This window comes from Salmo salar, chromosome ssa18 (assembly GCF_905237065.1).
Source record: "Salmo salar chromosome ssa18, Ssal_v3.1, whole genome shotgun sequence".
In the NCBI taxonomy this organism is placed as follows: Eukaryota; Metazoa; Chordata; class Actinopteri; order Salmoniformes; family Salmonidae; genus Salmo; species Salmo salar.
In genome coordinates this window covers 22100626-22122778 of record NC_059459.1, presented here as the reverse complement: position 1 = coordinate 22122778, position 22153 = coordinate 22100626, and the positions used below count along the sequence as shown (strand labels likewise).

The 22153-nt window shown below is 43.2% G+C and overlaps 1 protein-coding gene across 1 annotated transcript in view; it reads right to left on the bottom strand.

Annotated features, from left to right (window-relative positions):
• Positions 1-19955, bottom strand: part of LOC106577049 (serine protease HTRA1A) — a 32320-nt gene extending 12365 nt beyond the window's left edge. Inside the window, exons 1-3 of the mRNA XM_014154743.2 lie at positions 19271-19955; positions 11704-11803; positions 10895-11099 (exon numbers count right to left, since the gene is read on the bottom strand). Coding sequence (XP_014010218.2) covers positions 10895-11099; positions 11704-11803; positions 19271-19730 — 765 coding nt within the window. The 5' untranslated portion in view covers positions 19731-19955. The remainder of the gene's footprint in view (positions 1-10894; positions 11100-11703; positions 11804-19270) is intronic.
• Positions 19956-22153: the final 2198 nt, after the last annotated feature.

Genomic DNA, 22153 nt, shown 5'->3' with positions numbered 1-22153 from the left:
GGTTAGAGGGACAAGAAGAGGAACAGGCAACCCTCTCCTGCATTGGCCGTCCCTAACATCATGTGAGATGCTTTCAGTTAAATGCACTACTGCCTTGTTCTAGATCTTAACTTAAAACTTTCAGTTGAAATTTCAACCTTTCTATTAATAAAAAAGACCTATTTCCCAAGCTCTCCACTGGCTCATACAGAAGATAACTGAGAATGGCACAATATCATTTTAATAGAGGCTGAGATAGTGACAGATAAACTTCAACAGAAAGCACCAGTATTTACTAGCAGCCATCCAGAAAAACAGTTGCATGTCAGAGGCACTTAGAAGTGGTGGTAAGCATTTCAGACATTCAGGCTTTATCCTATCATCTCAACTAAAATTGTACTGTACATCTAGAGTGTCTGCCATAGGAGATGGTGGAAGGACCAACAAAGAAAATGCCTCCTTCTTTGCCATAGACAAGTCTTTGATTCAAATTACAGCTTTGGCCGTTTGGAATCCCTTAAAAACCCATTACATTAACTTTTAAGACTTGATCCCAGGTGCAAACTTGGTTTTTGTCAAGCCTCACGCTGTGATGGACTGTCGCTAATAGTTTCGAAGGCGTATGCAAACCTGAGAAAAAGGGTTAATTTTACATCAACCCGAACAAAAAACAACTGTAAACAGCACAGAGGCATGCCAGTGAAACACACACACCCTCTGTTTGGTGATTAAATCTATGACCACTACTAGAGTCTTTGCTGTGGTCACTACTGTGCTTTTCTTGTAGGGGACTTCAAGGCAATATGCAAATTGTAGTGTATTCAAGGTTTAAAAAAATGCTTCTAAAGTTACTCATTTCCGCTTAAAAATGTCAGACTTGATTTGCGGTAACAAAACATTTATCTAATAATGTATCAACCCCTACAAAATGTATTATAATCCACATAATAATTCACATTTCCTGTTACTGCAGGATTATTTCCCTGCTGTGAGATGCAGGGTCAAATTAAGACAGCGCATCTGTAAGTATTATGTTAACTTTTTAGTCCTATGCTACCATGCATACATATCATGGGGCCACTAGCAAATGGTGTAACCGTGTGTGGGTGAACTCTACTATGGCTACACATGAACTTTGTCCCAAGGGTTGTGCCTCAGTGGATAAAGAGGAGCTTGATCCAACATGATAATACCTGCAGAACCATCAGCTCTGGGGATCAATATGGTGCACATGTTGTTGTAAATGCCACAGCCAACACAACAGCAAACACATGGTCGAAAGCTCCCTCTGTTTCCAGCATGATTTACAGACACCCTGGAAGACTGGATGGCATCTCACCAACGGGCGGCTAGACACCACACGCCTTTAATCTGTGGGCCATGCAGATCTGATGAGATGCGGTTGGGATGTATGTATGGGTCTCTCTTCCACTGCATCGCTGGCCTGGGAAACAACCACCTACAAACTAGGCCTTGTCTGGAGCATCGAAAAGAAGAGCAAGGCCAGTCTGCTTCCCTTGGCCCTCGTCCCGACACGCTGCTTCCGCAAGGATGGGAGCGACTGTGGGAGAGTGAGTGAAATGGAGGATGAGACGAGGATGTGATTCATTTTCCCTCTGCTTCTTTCTGAAGGACGCCACTCTTTCCACTGAGAAACAGAGCATGTCCTGGATGTCTCCTGAACGGGGACCAATAAGAGCCCTGGTCGGTCTAGCCAGCGCCAGTCATCCTACCACCCTTTAGGAGGTGGACGACCTGGGGAGCATACAGACTAACATTGTGGTTGAGTACTGTGACACATATACTCACTGTATTTATTGATGAGGATGTGGTGTCCTCATTTGTTTGGGTGTGTTTAACTGCCCTCAGTCTGTTGACATGACTTCCATGAACAAAATCATCTCAAATATTCTAAACTGAGGACACCGACAGTGCGCTACTTTGCACCACAAACAGTTGAGGAAGTGAGTGAGGGAGTGGATAGGGTTAACAAGCTGCTTTTTCCCCCGCATGATGACTTTTAGATTAATCTTCCCAGCGTCACATCACACAACCATCTCATTAGCCTATTAGATCACTTAGCTTTGCAGACATATGGATCCGTTTTCCAGGCCACATCCCCTCGGTCTTTGCCTGCCTCTCCATCCCATTCTCTCTCTGTCAGAAACAAATGTAGCACTTTTTCCCTTTCTCCTTCCCATCCTCTGAAGTGCCAACTTCTGCAGACAGACTAATGTAGCTGCAGATGTGTAATGTCTTCCCCAGAGACGAGGGTACACCACACAAGAACGGACCGACCCAGCCGCCAATCAACTCTGCTTCTCATGAAGCACCGAGTGGGAAGAGAGGGTATTCTACATTCAGAGTCAACTTTCAAAGCTCACAGTCATAAACATGTGTGATCGATTCTCTATCAGTGTGCTGATATGAAATACAAAGTTTGACAAAAGTCACCCATACTCATGACGCACACTTGAGGCAAGAGAGGGACAGATGGAGGGAAAGTGAGGAAAAGAGGGAAATAAATACATACTTAAAAGTGTACAGACCTGAAGCCCTGAGGACAGAACTGTGACAACTTACTGAATTTTTCATACAAATTAGGAAATTCCAACTTTTCCTTTATTTTGGCCTCTAATTATCTCCCTCTCTCTCTCATCCTCTAATTTCTCTCTCACTGACACTTTCCATCTCTAGTCGACTCTTTCCCTCACATCCATCCACCCTCCCCTCCCCTCCCCTGCCCGTACCCACTGTCTCATTAGCTGGGGTGTCATGAGTCAGACCCCCTCCCCTCTCCCATAGCCTCTGTCCTGTTCCACTGTGGGGGTTAGTCATGGAACTGGGACTGTGCCCCCTGGGCAGACTGGGTAGACACCTTCTCACACAGAAGAGAAAACTGGGGCAAAGATTTCAACAGCTGTCTTAGCTATGTAGCCAGAGTGGGGCACAGGGTATATGGTCAATCCACAGTCAGGTACTGGGCTGTCATGGTCAACCAGTAGTTGGATGGTAGTCTTTACCACAGGGCACAAATCATTAGACTTTTCAGTGTCTTGAAACTGGTTTATGAGAAGTAATGACGCTGTATTTTCCATCCATAATCTTTTCTTCAGACGTTCATGGATCACTGCTTTGGGTCTGATATCACCTTCCAGTTGTCTAGTATGTGTAATGAATGTAGACCAGAGTGTATAGCACAGTGGTCTTCCAGGGCCAGTTTGGGGAACCACTGTAGGCCGCATAAAAGAAAACATAACCTTGTGCTTGTCTTGGCGTATTGGCCGATGCTGTGTGCAGCCCTGTCCTTGTCGTGAGTGTCTTTTCAGCTGTGCATTGAAGCGAGGGAATGCTCTGCGAGGCATTCTGCGGTGCAGTTACTCCTAGCCTGTGGCTTTGAATGGGTGCCAGACATTCCTTCATATGGCTGTCGAATATGATTCATGTGGGATGTGTATCCCACTAGTCCACAAAGCAACAATCTCTCTATGTTACTGTATGCTCCCTCAGCAAAAACCTTACATGGCCTACCTCCATGCCATTTATGAGCAAAACCTTTGCTATCAAAACTATTTGCTCATTGGAGCATGACATGGGTTTTCATCTGCTGGTAATGAGTCTTTGCAGAATGTATTCCAAGTTTATTTCAGAGAATCGTTTCCTAACGACTGTTGTCTCTGAAGTATTTTTAACTGAATGCCATTGCCAACATTAACTATGTGTTGAATGCCAGCGTTTACAAGGACCACTTGGTTGCACATGTTGCACCTCTCAAACAATCAGCTGTGTTATCAAGCTGAACATCAACTTTCTACCAATAACCTCTTGCTTCATCTTGTAATTCTGTCTCCGCTGATGTTTAATAGGGAATAATATTAAGTAATTGTTATTGTTCAATTGTTGCTCACATTTGCTAGTGGTGTCTAGATTTGCAGTTGTAAGATATAGGAAAGTACTGCACCAAGATGGCTGCTGTTGGCCTGGAAAGCTGTACTTAAAATCCAATCTGCCTCCTGGGAGTTGAAACTCTCAATGTCATTCCCACTCACGCTCATAGGCAGGGATTAAATAGCATGGGAGCTACTGTGTAAAGTCACACTCCTCAAATCCTCTTATTTATGCCACTTATAATATTCCATAAAGTTTCAATTTGAAGGAATATTGTGAAGATTGGCAGTTACTAACCTCAATTCCGGCTTTAACTTTGACTCATCTGCCCTGGGCTCTTTCTTCAATTCAGGGCTGCCCATGAGAAAACGCCGGCAACAAAACAGGCAGGAGAGGGGGAGTCCAGGCGAGGCTAAGACAAAGGGAAAAGCGGCCACTTCTTCTCTCCATTCTATTGGCCAATGACTTGGTAATAAGATGGATGACCTCCGATTGCGATTTTGCTATCAATGTGAATCTCGTAACTGCAATATTCTCTGCTTTTCTGAAACATGGCGTTCGGACAAGATTCCCCCCATGGCTATCCAACTCAATAGATTCTCCATTCACCAAGCGGACAGGACAATGAATTCAGGGAAATCGAGAGGGAGAGGGTTAAGCCTCTTCATCAACAGCAAATGTTATGCTGAAGTTTCGACCCATTGTTCACCCATCTTGGAATACCCGATGGTCAAATGCTGACCCTTCTGCCTTCTGAGAGATTTTTCAGCTGTTAGCATGACTGCTGTATATATGCTTTCACTGGAACAGGCCCAGATCCACAACTTTTGCGTGAAGAAAAGACGCCCGAAAAGGGGACGCAGATCGGGGATCCTTCTGAGAAGCCGGAGGCGAGCGAGTAAACTCCCAATGCCTTCCATTCTCCTTGCTAATGTGCAATCGTTAGAAAATAAAACTGATGACCTACTACTAAGATTATCCTACCAACGGGACATTAAAAACTGTAACATCTTATGTTTCACCAAGTCGTGGCTGAACAAAGAAACAGAGCTGGCTGGATTTTCCATGCACCGGCAGAACAGAGACACTACCTCTGGTAAGACGAGTGTGTGTGTCTTTTTGTCAATAACAGCTGGTGCGCGATGTCTAATATTAAAGAAGTCTCGAGGTATTGCTCGCCTGAGGTAGAGTACCTTATGATAAGCTGTTGAACACACTATCTACCAAGAGAGTTCTCATCTGTATTATTCGTAGCCGTCTATTTACCACCACAAAGCAGAGCTGGCACTAAGACCGCTCTCAACCAACTCTATAAGGCCATAAGCAAAGAAGAAAATGCTCACCCAGAAGTGGCGCTCCTAGCGCCGGGGACCTTAATGCAGACAAACTTAAATCAGTTTTACCAATTTTTTACCAGCATGTCACATGTGCAACCAGGGGGGAAAAAATCCTAGACAACCTTTACTCCACACACAGAGATGCATACAAAGCTCTTCCCCGGCCCTCTATTTGGCAAATCTGACCAAAATTCTATCCTACTGATTCCTGCTTACAAGCAAAAACTAAAGCAGGAAGTACCAGTGACTCGCTCAATACGGAAGTGGTCAGATGACACGGATGCTACACTACAGGATTTTTGTAAGCACAGACTGGAATATGTTCCGGGATTCATCCAATGGCATTGTAGTTGCATATTCCTGATTTCCCTGAAAAGTTGCATATCGTGGGGACTATTAGAAGCTAGTGTAGTACACCCTGTAGCGTACTGCACTAGCTTTGAATAGTCCCCGCGATATGCAACTTTTCAGGGAAATCAGGAACCAATACACACAGTCAGTTAGGAAAGCAAAGGTTAGCTTTTTCAGACAGAAATTTGCATCCTGCAGCACTAATTTCAAAATGTTTTGGGACACTGTAAAGTCCATGGAGAATAATAGTACCTCCTCCCAGCTGCCCACTGCACTTAGACTGGGAAACACTGTCACCACTGATAAATCCACAATAATTGAAAATTTCAATAATCATTTCTCTACGGCTGGCCATGCTTTCCACCTGGCTACCTCAACCCCGGCCAACAGCTCTGCACACCCCACAGCAACTGGCCCAAGCTCACCCCCCCGCTTCTCCTTCACCCAAATCCAGACAGCTGATGTTCTGAAAAAGCTGCAAAATCTGGATCCCTACAAATCAGCTGGGCTAGACAATCTGGACCCTCTCTTCCTAAAATAATCCGCCGCCATTTTTGCAACCCCTATCACTAGTCTATTCAACCTCTCTTTTGTATCGTCTGAGATTCCTAAAGATTGGTAAGCGGCCGCGGTCATCCCCCTCTTCAAAGGGGGAGACACTCTAGACCCAAACTGTTAAAGACCTATATCCATCCTGCCCTGCCTTTCTAAAGTCTTCGAAAGCCAAGTTAATAAACAGATCACTGACCATTTTGAATCCCACCTTACCTTCTCCGCTATGCAATCTGGTTTCCGAGCAGGTCACGGGTGCACCTCCGCCACGCTCAAGGTCCTAAACGATATCATAACTGCCATCGATAAAAGACAGTACTGTGCAGCCATCTTTATTGACCTGGCAAGGCTTTCGACTCTGTCAATCACCGTATTCTTATCAGCAGACTCAATAGCCTTGGTTTCTCTAATGACTGCCTCGCCTGGTTCACTAACTACTTCTCAGATAGAGTTCAATGTGTCAAAACAGAGGGCCTGTTGTCCGGACCTCTGGCAGTCTCTATGGGGGTGCCACAGAGCTCATTTCTCGGGCCAACTCTTTTCTCTGTATTTTTCAATGATGTCGCTCTTGGTACGGGTGATTCTTTGATCCACCTCTACGTAGACGACATCGTTCTGTATACATCTGGCCCTTCTTTGGACACTGTGTTAACAAACCTCCAAACGAGCTTCAACGCCATACAACACTCCTTCCGTGGCCTCCAACTGCTCTTAAATACTAGTAAAACGAAATGCATGCTCTTCAACCGATCACTGCCCGTATCCGCCCACCCGACTAGCATCACTATTCTGGACGGTTCTGACTTAGTATATGTGGACAACTATAAATACAGTGGAACTCTGAAGTTTACATACACTTTAGCCAAATACATTTAATCTCAGTTTTTCACAATTCCTGGCATTTAATCCTAGTAACAATTCCCTGTCTTAGGTCAGTTAGGATCACCACTTTATTTTAAGAATGTGAAATGGCAGAATAATAGTAGAGAGAATGATTTATTTCAGCTTTTATTTCTTTCATCACATTCCCAGTGGGTCAGAAGTTTACATACCCTCAATTAGTATTTGGTAGCATTGCCTTTAAATTGTTAAACATGGGTCAAATGTTTCGGGTAGCCTTCCACAAGCTTCCCACAATAAGTTGGGTTAATTTTGGCCCATTCCTCCTGACAGAGCTGGTGTAACTGAGTCAGGTTTGTAGGCCTCCTTGCTCACATATGCTTTTTCAGTTCTGCCCAAAAAATGTCTAAGGGATTGAGGTCAGGGCTTTGTGATGACCACTCCAATACCGTGACTTTGTTGTCCTTAAGCCATTTTGCCACAACTTTGGAAGTACGCTTGGGGTCATTGTCCATTTGGAAGACCCATTAGCAACCAAGCTTTAACTTCCTGACGTCTTGAGATGTTGCTTCAATATATCCACATAATCTTCCTTCCACATGATGCCATCTATTTTGTGAAGTGCACCAGTCCCTCCTGCAGCAAAGCACATCCACAACATGATGCTGCCACCCCCGTGCTTCACGGTTGGGATGGTGTTCTTCGGCTTGCAAGCCTCCCCCGTTTTCCTCCAAACATAACGATGGTCATTATTGCCAAACAGTTATATTTTTGTTTCATCAGACCAGAGGACATTTCTCCAAAAAGTATGGTCTTTGTCCCCATGTGTAGTTGCAAACCATAGTCTGGATTTTTTATGGCGGTTTTGGAGCATGGCTTTTTCCTTGCTGAGCGGCCTTTCAGGTTATGTCGATATAGGACTCGTTTTACTGTGGATATAGATAGTTTTGTACCCGTTTCCTTCAGCATCTTCACAAGGTCCCTTGCTGTTGTTCTGGGATTGATTTGCACCAAAGTACGTTCATCTCTATGAGACAGAACACATCTTCTCCTGAGCGGTATGACGGCTGCGTGGTCCCATGGTGTTTATACTGCGTACTATTGTTTGTACAGATGAACGTGGTACCTTCAGGCGTTTGGAAAATTCTCCCAAGGATGAACCAGACTTGTGGAGGTCTACAATGTCTTTTCTGAGGTCTTGGCTGATTTCTTTTGATTTTCCCATGATGTCAAGCAGAGGCACTGAGTTTGAAGGTAGCCCTTGAAACACATCCACAGGTACACCTCCAATTGACTCAAATTATGTCAATTAGCCTATCAGAAGCTTCTAAAGCCATGACATAATTTTCTGGAATTTTCCAAGCTGTTTAACGGCACAGTCAACTTAGTGTATGTAAACATCTGACCCACTGGAACTGGCCTACCTGGTTAAATAAAGGTGAAATAATATTTTTTTAAATAAAAAATACAATTGAGGAATACACCACCTCAGTTATCGGCTTCATCAATAAGTGCATCGATGACGTCGTCCCCACAGTGACTGTACGTACATATCCCAACCAGAAGCTATGGATTACAGGCAACATCCACATCGAGCTAAAGGCTAGAGCTGCCACTTTCAAGGAGAGGTGACACTAATCCAGACGATTTTAAGAAATCCCCCTGTGCCCTCAGATGAACCATCAAACAAGCAAAGCGTCAATACAGGATTAAGATTGAATCTCCTACACCGGCTCTGACACTTGTCAGATGTGGCAGGGCGTGAAAACTATTACTGACTACAAAGGGAAACCCAGACGCGAGCTGCCCAGTGACGTGAGTTTACCAGACGAGCTAAATGCCTTTTATGCTCGCTTCGAGGAAAGCAACACTGTAGCATGCACGAGAGCACCAGCTGTTCTGGATGACTGTGTGATAACGCTCTCGGTAGCCAATGTGAACAAATCCTTCAAACAGGTCAACAGTCACAAAGCCGCTGGGCCAGACGGATTACCAGGACGTGTACTCAAAGCATGCGCAGACCAACTGTCAAGTGTCTTCACTGACATTATCAACCTCTCCCTGACCGAGTCTGTAATACCTACATGTTTCAAGCAGACCACCATAGTCCCTGTGCCCTAGGAAGCTAAGGTAACACACATCAGTAGCCATGAAGTGCTTTGAAAGGCTGGTCATGGCTCACATCAACAGCATCCTCCTGGACACCCAAGACCCACTCCAATTCGCATACCGCCCCAACAGATCCACAGATGACGTAATCTCAATCGCACTCCACACCGCCCTTTCTCCCCTGGACAAAAGGAACACCTATGTGAGAATGCTGTTCATCGACTACAGCTCAGCGTTCAACACCATAGTGCCCACGAAGCTCATCACTAAGCTAAGGACTCTAGGACTAAACACCTCCCTCTGCAACTGGATCCTGGACTTCCTGACGGGTCGCCCCCAGGTGGTAAGATTAGGCAACAACCCGTCTGCCACGCTGATCCTTAACACTGGGGCCCCTCAGGGGTGTGTACTTAGTCCCCTCCTGTATTCCCTGTTCACCCACGACTGCGTGGCCAAACACGACTCCAACACAATCATTAAGTTTGCTGATGACACAACAATGGTAGGCCTGATCACCGGCAACGATGAGACGCCTATAGTGAGGAGGTCAGAGAACTGGCAGTGTGGTGCCAGGACAACAACCTCTCCATCAATGTGAGCCAAAAAGGAGGGCCAAACATGCCCCCATTAACATCGATGGGGCTGTAGTGGAGCGGGTCGAGAGTTTCAAGTTCCTTGGTGTCTACATCACCAACGAACTATCATGGTTCAAACATACCAAGACAGTCGTGAAGAGGGCACGACAAAATCCTTTCCCCCTCAGGAGACTGAAAATATTTGGCATGGGCCCCCAGATCTTCAAAATGTTCTACAGCTGCACCATCGAGAGCATCCTGACCGGTTTCATCACCGTCTGGTATGGCAACAGCTCGGCATCTGACCGTAAGGCACTACAAAGAGTAGTGCGAACGGCCCAGTACATCACTGGGGCCAAGCTTCCTGCCATCCAGGACCTATATAATAGGCGGTGTCAGAGGAAAGCCCATAAAATTGTCAGACTCTCCAGTCACCCAAGTTATAGACTGTTTTCTCTGCTACCGCACGGTAAGCACACAATAAGTCTAGGACCAAAAGGTTCCACAACAGCTTCTACCCCCAAGCCATTAGACTGCTGAACAATTCATAAAAATTGCCACCGGACAATTTACATTGCTGCTACTCGCTGTTTGTTTGTTACCTATGCATAGTCATTTCATCCCCACCTACATGTACAGATTACCTCAACTAGCCTGTACCCCTGCATACTGACTCGGTACCTCGTTATTCTTATTCTTATTGTGTTACTTTTTATTATTACTTTTTATTTTGGCCTACCTGGTAAATATTTTCTTCTTCTTGAACTTCACTGTTGGTTAAGGGCTTGTAAGTAAGCATTTCACGGTAAAGTCTACACTTTAAGTCTACACTGTATTCGGCGCATGTGGCAAATAAAGTTTGATTTGGATTTGATTTGACCCTGGAACTAGCCCTGTACATAGCTTACTTACTTTCTTATGTCTATTTATATTGTTTTATTTATTGTGTCTTTTTGTCCTGCTTTACTTTCTTTAATAGTACTACTGATTTGATTACTGCATTGTTGGGAAAGAGCTTGCAAGAAAGACATTGTACTTGAACGTGATAACAAAACCTGAAACTTGATCTTTGTGATGGAATGGGTAGCACACAACACAAGCGAACTACCACAATTTTGCAACTGTTTCTAAGTGTAAACTTCTTCCCTATGTGTCCATTTGTCTCCTATGTCAGTTATTAATGGATTAAGTTGTTCGAATAAAGTCATTTGTACTAGATTCTGAACTGTTGAGCTGTCTGTGACCTCTGGTGTCCCCTCTTACCGGTGAGTCGATCTTGAGGAGTGCTATGTCGGACTTCTCGTCCATGTCTTTGATATTGGCGTCGTAGGTGGCGCCACTCTTCAGCTCCACCTTTACTCGATGTTTATTGGCCACAACATGGGCGTTGGTCACAATCTGTCCATCCTCTGACACCATGAACCCTGAGCCACTGGACACTGCCACCTCCCGCTTAGAATAGGTCATTCTGAGAGAGAGGGAGGGAGAGAGGGAGAGAAAGAGATAGATGTGCAGAAAAGGAGAGAAAGAGAGAGAGATACATTTATAGAGAGAAAGGGAGTGATTAATAGAAATAGGGAGGAGAAGGGGGATGGAGAGATGAAGACAGGGAAAGAGGATGCAAGGCAGAAGGAGAAAGATAAGTACGTTAAAAGGGAGGGTTTTAACTTAAATGTTTTACCAACTAGTGTGGTCTCACATCCAGGTGGGCTGTAAAGTAAACTCTGGTATGTCTACAGATATTCAAGGACGAACACATACACACACACATAGCTGTGTTTTCGTGAAATTTCTGGACTTTTTGGAGTGTAAAATGTTTCACCATTAAAAATGATATTTTCCCTAAACCTAACCCTAACCCCAAAACCTTAAACCTTTAAATTTAAAATAGCATTTGAACATATTCCGGGCCTGAAAAAAGTTATTGTTTTCCTACCTTTTCAGGATATTAAGGTGAAGTGTTAGGACATTGGGGTCCTGATTATGTAGGAATACAAGTACACACACACACACACACACACACACACACACACACGTACACACACACGTACACACACACGTGCCACTCTTACTTGCGGTAGAGTTCAATGTGAACCACGGCCGGGGCGATCCTCTCCACCACGTCAGCGATAAAGTTGTATTTGTGTCTCAGACTGTTTGGGTTGTCCTGGGCTAGAAATACATCAACAGAGACAGGACGTTGGGATAAAAAATGAACTCAAAAACAACCACAAACACAAATACAACGAAATGATGCAACAGCAATGCAAGAATAAGCCCAGTATATGAAACTGGTCTCAAAGAGAAATGGAAAAAAGATGACAGTCCGTTTGTGGCATAGACGGAGTCTTCCCCGTGCTTCTGTCTCTGTCTGTAAGTGCCTTTGATTCTTCCGTAAGAAGATAAGTCAGAAAATGTTGATGACTGACCACGTAATTACATCATACTGAGAAGGCATACAAGTATTTTTCCAGGCTGTGAATTACTGTAAGTCTTCTCTGAAGATTATCATAGACGTTTTGCTTTTTAAAGACAAGATAATCATGTTTCATCTCCTTTATCTTTCCACACCCCTCAAGTAATTATGTTTAAAATAAAGAAAGCACAGAGAGGTTTTGTCATACAATCCTAAAGCTTGCTGTAGTTTGTAAAGGTTGTTTAGTTCAATAATATTACGTGGCAAAGAGGCGTCCATAAGCCTAGAAGATGGGTTGTGAAAAAATACTTCCTGCTTGAGGCACAGTTAAACCAACACAAGAGTAGAATGTGCACAGTCTTGGCGTACTATATCCTACTTAATTATATGTTGAGAATTCCCCATTTCTTTCCTGTGTAAGAAGGGAAATTCCATGATGGCATCCATATCCTCAGGATAGCTGTAATTTGCCCCAAGATATGGGGATAGTATGATGGCATATGTCCCTGGTTCAAATGTTTAAGATATGAGTGCATCAGTCCGCGGGCCTGCTCCGGTATCTAGACCTGAGATCAATCTGAAGTATCTAAAGAGGTCATCTTTACCATTTGACCTCTTCATTGTTCAATGTTATGATGATACTTGGCCCGTCCTCTTGACACAGACAGACTGATTTGTTTCCACAGACACATCATTGCATTGGAAATGAAGGAGAATGGGTTTTGGCCAGTTGATGACGAAACCTTTCTTGATGATTTGGGAAAATCACAAACCAGATGTAGTCAAGTGTGTGCTCCTTCCATAGCAGTGCAGGTTACTGTTGCCAGTGTTGCCTCGTCTGTAGACCGTGACAGGATATTTCTTAATGAGACACTCTGTCTGAGGAGCTGGGGCTCAGATCAGGTCAACGACTGCTGGAATGAAGTCGACCGCTAGACAAATAGAAAAGCATATGGACCAAGGATGAGAGCATCTACTTGAACCTCAACTCCCTCCAAAATCCTGAATATCATTGGAATGCCTTTGAAAAGGAGTTTTAATAACTATCAGTTTTTATTGTTCTGAAATGATGGAGGACATATGCATAAGCCTTACAGAATTATATACATACAGTATGTTGAGTCGACCCACATTTACTGTCTGCCAGAAATTGATAGAGTAAAATAAAAAATACTTAAAGATACCCTACGCACGCACGCACGCACGCGCGCACACGCACACACACACAGTTAAACCGAGATAATGGCTTTTTGATTGAAGTGTTCTGACCCCAGGCAGGCATGCTTCACTACAGACTGAGAGAGAGGAGAGAGAGGGGAACCAGGGGAGACGCTCTTAAACAGCTATACAAGCTATACATAGGTTTAGAGTATTCAAGCATCAGGCTTCAGGTCTCATTTTTAATTGAACAATGTCATATTGATGAAATAAATCAAAACTTCAATTCTACATAGGCAAAGCAAAGCCTATCCTCTCAGGGTGTAGATGGAGCCTGTCTATTGTGGCTCCCTGAAAGGTAGTCCTTGTTGTCCTATCAGTTACCTTCCTCTGGCCTGGCTGTCTGGCTGTCTGGCTGTGCTCCTGTAGCCCTCAACTTCACCTCCTCAGAGGTGGGGGAACCAGACGAAAGAGTGGAGGAGAATGGGGGTAGTATAGTTATCCCAAATGGTTCTGTAGTGCCACACTTTCTCTCGTCTTGTCTCGTTACGTCTATGCAACATGTAGCAACACACAAAACCACTCATAAACTCATGTGGCAGGTAGCTCAGCGGTTAAGAGCTTTGGGACTGTAGGCTAACCGTAAGGTCACTGGGTCGACTCCCTGAGCTGACTAGGTGAAAAATATGTCAATGTGCCCTTGAGCAAGGCACTTAACCCTAATTGCTCCTGTATGTCACTCTGGATAAGAGTGTCTGATAAATGACTCAAATGTAAAAATATAATGAAACAATGCACTTGTTTAGCTTATCATGCTGTCCATGGGCCAGCTCAGTAACCTCCTGTCAAAGAGACATTCCACCCCTGGGATTTCATCCCTCTATTAGACACACTGTGTCCATCTCCCTATAATTCCCATATGTCTGCTATACAAACTCACTGACCTCTCCAAGAAAAGAAACCTGATTCTTGTATCAAGCACTCCCCAACACACACCTGCCTGCCTGTCCACACTGTTGCTGCTTTATGAGTTTTTCCATAAGGAAGCTGCTCTTCCTTTCCCCCATCCTACGGGCAGAGGGATTGGGTTGCAGTGTCAGTGGGGTTGTATTCCCTCTGCGGTATCACTGTAGTCCAGGTCCCTTGCTGCAAGGCTGTGGTGCAGCAAATGCATTGGCTCCACTGAATACACACTCACTAAGTCTTTGAAAGGGTCCCTAAGTCACATGAAACATATTCCCTGAGCTGTGTGAACATACACGGAAAAGCACAATCCCAATTCAATCCCTAGTCCATTGTTTCGTGATAACCCTGCTGATGAACTTAAATTGCCAAGAGAGAAAGTGTGAGGGGAGAGGGAGAGAGAAAGAAAGAAAGAAGGAAAGAAAGAAAACAGAGAGCTGAAAGGAAGAGTGGCAAGAGGGAGGCAGAGACGAGAAGGCTGGGAGAAAATATGTGTACGATCAGCATACTGTACATGATCCACCAAGCATAATCACAGACAATTTTCTTTCTCTAACTGTACACCAACACAGCTTGCCAATGTAAAGCTAGCAAGCCCCAATCACTCACTAGAGCTATGCATTATGTTGCTGTTCCTTTGGGTGTGAATTGAAATTAAATGCATGAAAAGGTTGTTCTCAACATCCTAAAGTCAACATGTTTATTCTCTTACCTCTTGTAAAATATCAATACATCTCAAACGTGTTTCTGCAGGCCATATATGCCATTCTGTGACTAAATGAGTTATTTAAGAAAACAAACAACGGGCACACGGGACAGCAACATTTGACCTAAATCGTGTGCCAGCTCAAACAACTTGCATAATCGACAACTTCAGAAAACAGATTCAAATGACATCATGTACCAATGTGATTTAATGTGTTTGCTTTAAGAGAGGCCATTGAGGCCAGTTGTCCGGAGCCTCTCTTTACTTGGCCAGGGGGCTTCATGTAGCTTGGCACAGAGCTGCACTCTGTTTTCTTAGGCTGTCTGGAGCTGGAGAGGAGCTGGATCAAGTGTTTGCATCCCAAATGTTTGCAAAATCACTGAGGAGACACTCTCTGATATAACTTTGGCATGCCTTGTGCGTCCTTGTGTTGGAAAAGGTAAACATATGGAGACATTAAAAATAGATCGTCTACTGTCATACACATACTGTACATTATGTGCCTGCACACGTACATTAACTGTCTGACATTGAATCATCTAGAACCCAAAAGGGTTCTTCAGCTGTCCCTATAGGAGAACCCTTTGAATAACCCTATTTGGGTTCCGAGTAGAACCTTTTCCACAGAGGGTTCTACTTGGAACCAAAAAGGGTTCTCCTATGGGGACAGCCGAAGAACCCTTTTGAACCCTTGTGGTCCAACTAAGAACTAAACACATGGGCCCTGATTCTGACTTAGGAAATTACGCCTTTCCTACGCACTCCTTTCCTACTCACTTCTCAGTAGTTGGAATTCAGACTAACATGAAGGTGTGTAAAGGGCTTTGCAGGCGTGATTCCATTCTGTGCGCTGAATAAATGTAATTCAACCACTGAAAACCCTCCCACTCGCTGGACAACAGATTTTCATTCAATACGGTTTTCAGTACATTTATCTTAAGCCATCCCTTTAAATACAGTGTACCTTTTAATTAGAATTTCGTTGACAGATTTAATAGAATATATCGAGAGAACAGGTTCAGAATATTAGCAATCAATGAAATAAAGCCATCTACAGTATATGCATGAGTCTTTGTTTCATCACCAATTGGTAGCTTTAAAAATACTCTGATCTTGTAGATTATTTAGGGTTAGGAAAGTATTTATGAATCATAAAAAAAAAACAGGTTTGGAGAGCCTTTAGCATGAAAGAAAAAAACTGTGTTTTGATCCATTCTGAAAATTGCCACATTCAGTTCTTTAACCCACGGTAGTGTTGGAAGATTGGTGTACATGTAACGATCGTTGTTTGAAGGAGTGGACCAAGGTGCAGCGTGGTAGGCGTACATCTTACTTTATTAAATGAACACCGAAAAAAAAATACAAATGTAACGTATAGTAGGGCTAAACAGCACCAAAACAAGATCCCACAAACTACAGGTAGGAAAAAGCTGCCTAAGTATGATCCCCAATCAGAGACAATGATAGACAGCTGCCTCTGATTGGGAACCATACCCGGCCAACAAAGAAAAATAAAACATAGATTGCCCCCCCCCTAGTCACACCCTGACCTAACCAAATAGAGAATAAAAAGGATCTCTAAGGTCAGGGCGTGACAGTACATAGAATTATAATAGGGAGAATACTGCACAGAGGAAGCAAATTAAGGTAAACTAAACAATGGAATTATATGGAATGATAATGTAAGCTATACCAACTGAAGGGAACTAAAAGTACATTGGCAGTTGAATATGTGTTGCCTACTGATGGACGATACTGATAGTGGCTAATATTTAACATGATAGAAATAGGAAATAGAGAAAGTCGGAGTAACTCATAATTAAAAGATTTGAGAGTGCCCATCCCTGCAAGTTAAAAGGTTGTACAATTTCAATTCTGCATAATGGCACAGCATTTCATAAAAAAGGTCAAATTTATCTGAAACAAGTGTCAATCAGATTAGTCATTGACCTAGCTCTTATCAATAGCTCTTATCAAGTTGCATGGAGAATGTTATTACTTCTATCAGGGAAAAAAAGAAAGTAGATGCTTTTTTCACTTGGAACCGGTAGGTTCGCGAGACCTTATTCATGGTTTCCTCGAGTTTAAAGGTGGTGGAATTAAGTCAAGGTCAGAATACAGCATATTTGTAGACATACCTCCGCCTCACCTTCATTTAGTCTAAACCACATGACCAAAAGTATGTGGACACCTGCTTGTCAAACATCTCATTCCAAAATCATGGGCATTAATATGGAGTTGGTCCCCCCCTTTGCTGCTATAACAGCCTTCCTCTTCTGGGAAGGCCTTCCACTAGATGTTGGAACATTGCTGCAGGGACTTGCTTCCATTCAGCCAAAAGAACATTAGTGAGGTTAGGCATGATTAGGGCTGGCTCGTGGTTGGTGTTCCAATTCATACCAAAGGTGTTCTATGGGGTTGAGGTCAGGGCTCTGTGCAGGCAAGTCAAGTTCTTCCACACCGATCTTGACAAACCATTTCTGTATGGACCTCGCTTCCGGCACGGGGGCATTGTCATGTTGAAACAGGAAAGGCCCTTCCAAAAACTGTTGCCACAAAGTTGGAAGCACAGCATCGTCTAGAATGTCATTGTATGATGTAGCATTAAGATTTCCCTTCACTGGCACTAAGGAGCCTAGCCCGAACCATGAAAAACAGCCCCAGACCATTATTCCTCCTCCACCAAACTTTACAGTTGGCACTATACATTGGGGCAGGTAACGTTCACCTTGCATCCGCCAAACCTAGATTTGTCTGTTGCACTGCCAGATAGTGAAGTGTGACGCATCACTCCAGAGAACACGTTTCCACTGCTCTAGAATCCAATGGCGGTGAGCTTTACACCACTCCAGCCGACACTCGGCAATACGCATGGTGATCTTAGGTGTGTGTGCGGCTGCTTGGCCACGGAAACCCATTTCATGAAGGTCCTGACGAACAGTTCTTGTGCCGATGTTGCTTCCAGAGACAGTTTGGAACTCGTTAGTGAGTGTTGCAACCGAGGACAGACAATTTTTTTCACGCCACACGCTTCAGCACTCGGCTGTCCCGTTCTGTGAGCTTGTGTGGCCTGTCACTTCGCAGCTGAGCTGTTGATGCTCCTAGATGTTTTCACTTTACAATAACAGCACTTACAGTTGACCGGGGCAGTTCTAGAAGGCCAGAAATTTGACGAACTGACTTGTTGGAAAGGTGGTATCCTATGACTGTGCAAATTTGAAAATCACTGAGTTCTTCAGTAAGGCCATTCTTCTGTCAATGTTTGTCTATGGAGATTGCATGGCTGTGTGTTCGATTTTATACACCTGTCAGCAATGGGTGTGGCTGAAATAGCCGAATCCACTAATTTGAAGAGGTGTCCACATACATTAAATATATAAAAGTATCTCTACCCACAATGAATAGCAGGTGAATAGCACACTATAAAGGGAATTCCATTCCATTTCGGGTCGGAATCGGGCCCTTGGAGCACATCAAACACACAAACACAGTTAAAGATCACTGGCTCATCTCTCTACTCTTTGTGAGTGTGAAGGCTGTCTTTGTACCATCCTCAGCGTCATTCACATTTCAGAACAGAATTCACTATGCTATGACACAATGCACTTGCAATTAGAAAGTTGAGGGAAATAGAAACCGCTTAAAAGACTGCCACAAATCTATTAATGTTATGATAATTCATAACGGAAAAAATGTCTGGGATGGATAGATGGTCTGGTTTATGTTGTGTCCCACTGACTCTGATAACAAGTGTCTCAGTTTGCAGGCCAGCTGCACTGGCTGAAACCGAGGTCTCAGAGTGGAGTCCAAAGAAATAAATAATACATTATCCATGGTGAAGTCAGCAACAATGACCTATTGCATTAATTATGCTACTTTAGATAAATTAATTTGGAGGGTTATTCCCATGTGACTGTACGCATACCAGAGCTAATCCATACCGTTAATAACAAGTTAATAGAATTAGTGACTTAGTTCAAACAAGCAAAACTAAGCAAGGATTACTGCTTTTCATGAGTGAATGAACAAAAACAAAAACCAGCACATTTCAATGGTAGCCTTTGTTTTACTGTCAAAGGACACTTGATGTTTGTGCCCGTGGGATACATAACCAGCTGCCACATCTGGATGTTGTTGCCCACCAGACTGTCACACACTGATTCCTTTCTGGTGAGAATTCATGACTCTAAGTATCAGCAAGGCTGAATCTTATTTGATATAGATTGGATTTTCGCGTAAAGCTTCCATTGAATGGAAAAATTATGCGTAATCGAGTTATGCTCACTGATTTAAAGTTAGGAAGCCACCAGAAATAATGAATATGAAATACACACAAAAGGCACATTCAAGACGGTGAAATGGGAATTGTATGTATAATATTCTTCAAAGCCTTTACCTTTCCCACAAGCTCCCCGTTGAATGAACATAACAGGTGGCTGCTGAAGTTTCAGTGCCCGGTTGCTGACTCTCTTGAGCTCGCAGATGTTACGGTAGGATACACCGTCGCTACCACATACAGGGTCCGTAGTTTTGCAGGCGCAAACGCCGCTCTTCCCTCTTCTTCTGACCGTGGCAGAGTACCCCACTCCGCCGGACACCGAACACTCCAACCCCTCTCCGCACACCGGGTCTCCAAGCTTTCCATTGCCGCCGCACGCCTCACCCTCTCCAGAGGCACACACGGGGCAGCAGTTGCAGTGGTCCAGGACTTGTCCTGCTAAGCACTCCGCTGGCATACGGGGACACATCGCCTTGTGACAACGACTGGGACAGCTGATAACGTACCTATTGGAGATCTGTGCTTCAGCAAGTAGGGATGCCAAGCAAACGGTTACGCACAATATTGACCAAAACATGGTGGTTTACTGTGAAACACAGTTGTCAAAATATGGGAAAGTAAACAAAAAGTGTCCGGGCTTCTCTAAACTTGCAGTACTTTGGTACATGTGAGCTGAGGAGTGTAGAGCAGAGCAGTTGATGTAAGGGATTAAGAGAAGCTCCACTTCCACTGTGCACCAATAAGCAACTGCGTTTTTTAGCTGGCACTGCATTTATATAAAAGCCTACTCAATTCCACATGACCCGGCACACTTTCTAGGCAATAACAATACCCATTTATATGGTTGGTGTGTGTGTCACGTGCTAAAGGGAAGCGCTTTGGTACGTATTCATACATTTTTTCATTGGGCCTATTTGAATGAATTATATTTTGAAATAGACGAAATTTCGAATATGCTACACATTTGGAATAGGCCTATCATGGATCAAAATTTGATTTTATGGGAAGCCATTACATGCTTTATTAAAAACAATGCAACTGCCTTTTGCATTTGAGCTGAATAAATCACAATTAAAAAAGATATCTGAATTGAAAAAGTTGTTAATGACACAAAAAGCAAACACTTTCTTCAGACCAGGTAGTGACTACTCTTTTCAACCTAGTCTGAAAGCATTTCGTATTATTCTGTACGTAAATCCGAGACCCTCCATTTAGTATGATATGTACGTTTCGTATGATATGCATTCATTTGAGGATGTCCATCACCCATTTCATATTATATGTTTAAGAATTAGATTCGAATTTGCAACCTATGGGACGTATGGGACTTGACTCCAATTTCATTCACATTATTAAAATACTATATGCCAATACCTCGCCATAGTAATAACAGGCAATACCTGCTCTGTTCCTTTGAGAATCATTCTAAGTAGCAGGTAACGTGATCTCATCTCACCTTCGCTACTTTTGTTGTCTATGGAGCCCCTGGCATAGACAAATCAAAAGAAATTAGACCAATATCTCTCAATTCTACGGATCACGTCAACTTATTATACACCGACAATATCTTACTTTATCTAGACAATGTACTGCAATCCCTCCTTAAAGCTTTAAAGATCATGTACAAATTCAGCTCCATCTCAAGTTATAAAATAAATCTAACCAAATCTGCCCTACTGCCTCTCAAGACCCCGATGAGGACTCCATCTCTACTAATGAAATCCCAATCGTTTCCCATTTTAAATATCTGGGAATAGATATACAGTATTTCCTTCCTTCCTAAAACCATTGGCAGAAACTTTAACAGAACACTGAAATCAATTCAATATCCCAGTTGCTTTAACTGGCAGAATATCTATTGTAAAAATGAATATACTGCCACGGCTGAATTTCTGTAGCTCAATGCTTCCCTTGTCTCCCCCTTCTGGCTATTGGGATAAAAACCATAGTGCAGTTTCAAAATGGATATGGCAAAGTAAGTTATTCCAGATAAAATTAACAAACTTGCAAAGAGGGCAAGACATAGGACTATTCATACCAAACAAAAAATTGTATTTCTAGGCACTAGGATTTAGTCCGCCCCCTGGCTGAGTATAGAGATACATATGGTGTCTCCTATTGCCCTGGAAGAGGTGGTCTTCACTGATATACCTTAAACAATGTAAACTACACTTTGGTCCTATTATTGCTCACACAATTTCTATTTGGCTCAAAATTTAAAAGCAATGTACAGGTAACTGGGAATCAAAATGGCATGCCCATACTCCAAAATGTCACTATAACGCGTTGCGATCTGGGGGTGACCTTTTGCATCAACCCAATGGTCGAAATGTTGAATCTTTCTCTTGCCAATATTATGGACAGTAATGGTTTCAGAACTATCCAAGATTTGAAAGACACTTACAGTTATTTACAACTTAGGTCAGCTATGCTGGCCTATGGAGCACCTTGGGAAATCCAACTACCGAACCATCCAATGGATGAGATTTAGAAATAAATGATCTGTGCTCCCGAAAGGACTGATCTCTATAATACACCGAACAAAAATATAAACACAACATTTAAAGTGTTGGTCCCATGTTTCATGAGCTGAAATAAAACATCCCAGAAATGTTCCATATGCACAAAGGCTTATTTTTCTTATCATATTTTGTGCACACATTTGTTTACATCCCTGTTAGTGAGCATTCATCCTTTACCAAGATAATCTATGCACCTGACAGGTGTGGCATATCAAGAAGCTGATTAAACAGCATGATCATGACACAGATGCACCCTGTGCTGGAGACAAATAAAGGCCACTCTAAAATGTTAAGTTTTGTCACACAACACAATTCCACAGATGTCTCAAGTTTTGAGGGAGTGTGCCATTGGCATACTGACTGCAGGAATGTCCACCAGAGCTGTTGCCAGATAATTGAATGTTAATTTCTCTACCATAAGCCGCCTCCAATGTTGTTTTAGAGAATTTGGCAATACGTCCAGTTGGCATTACAACCA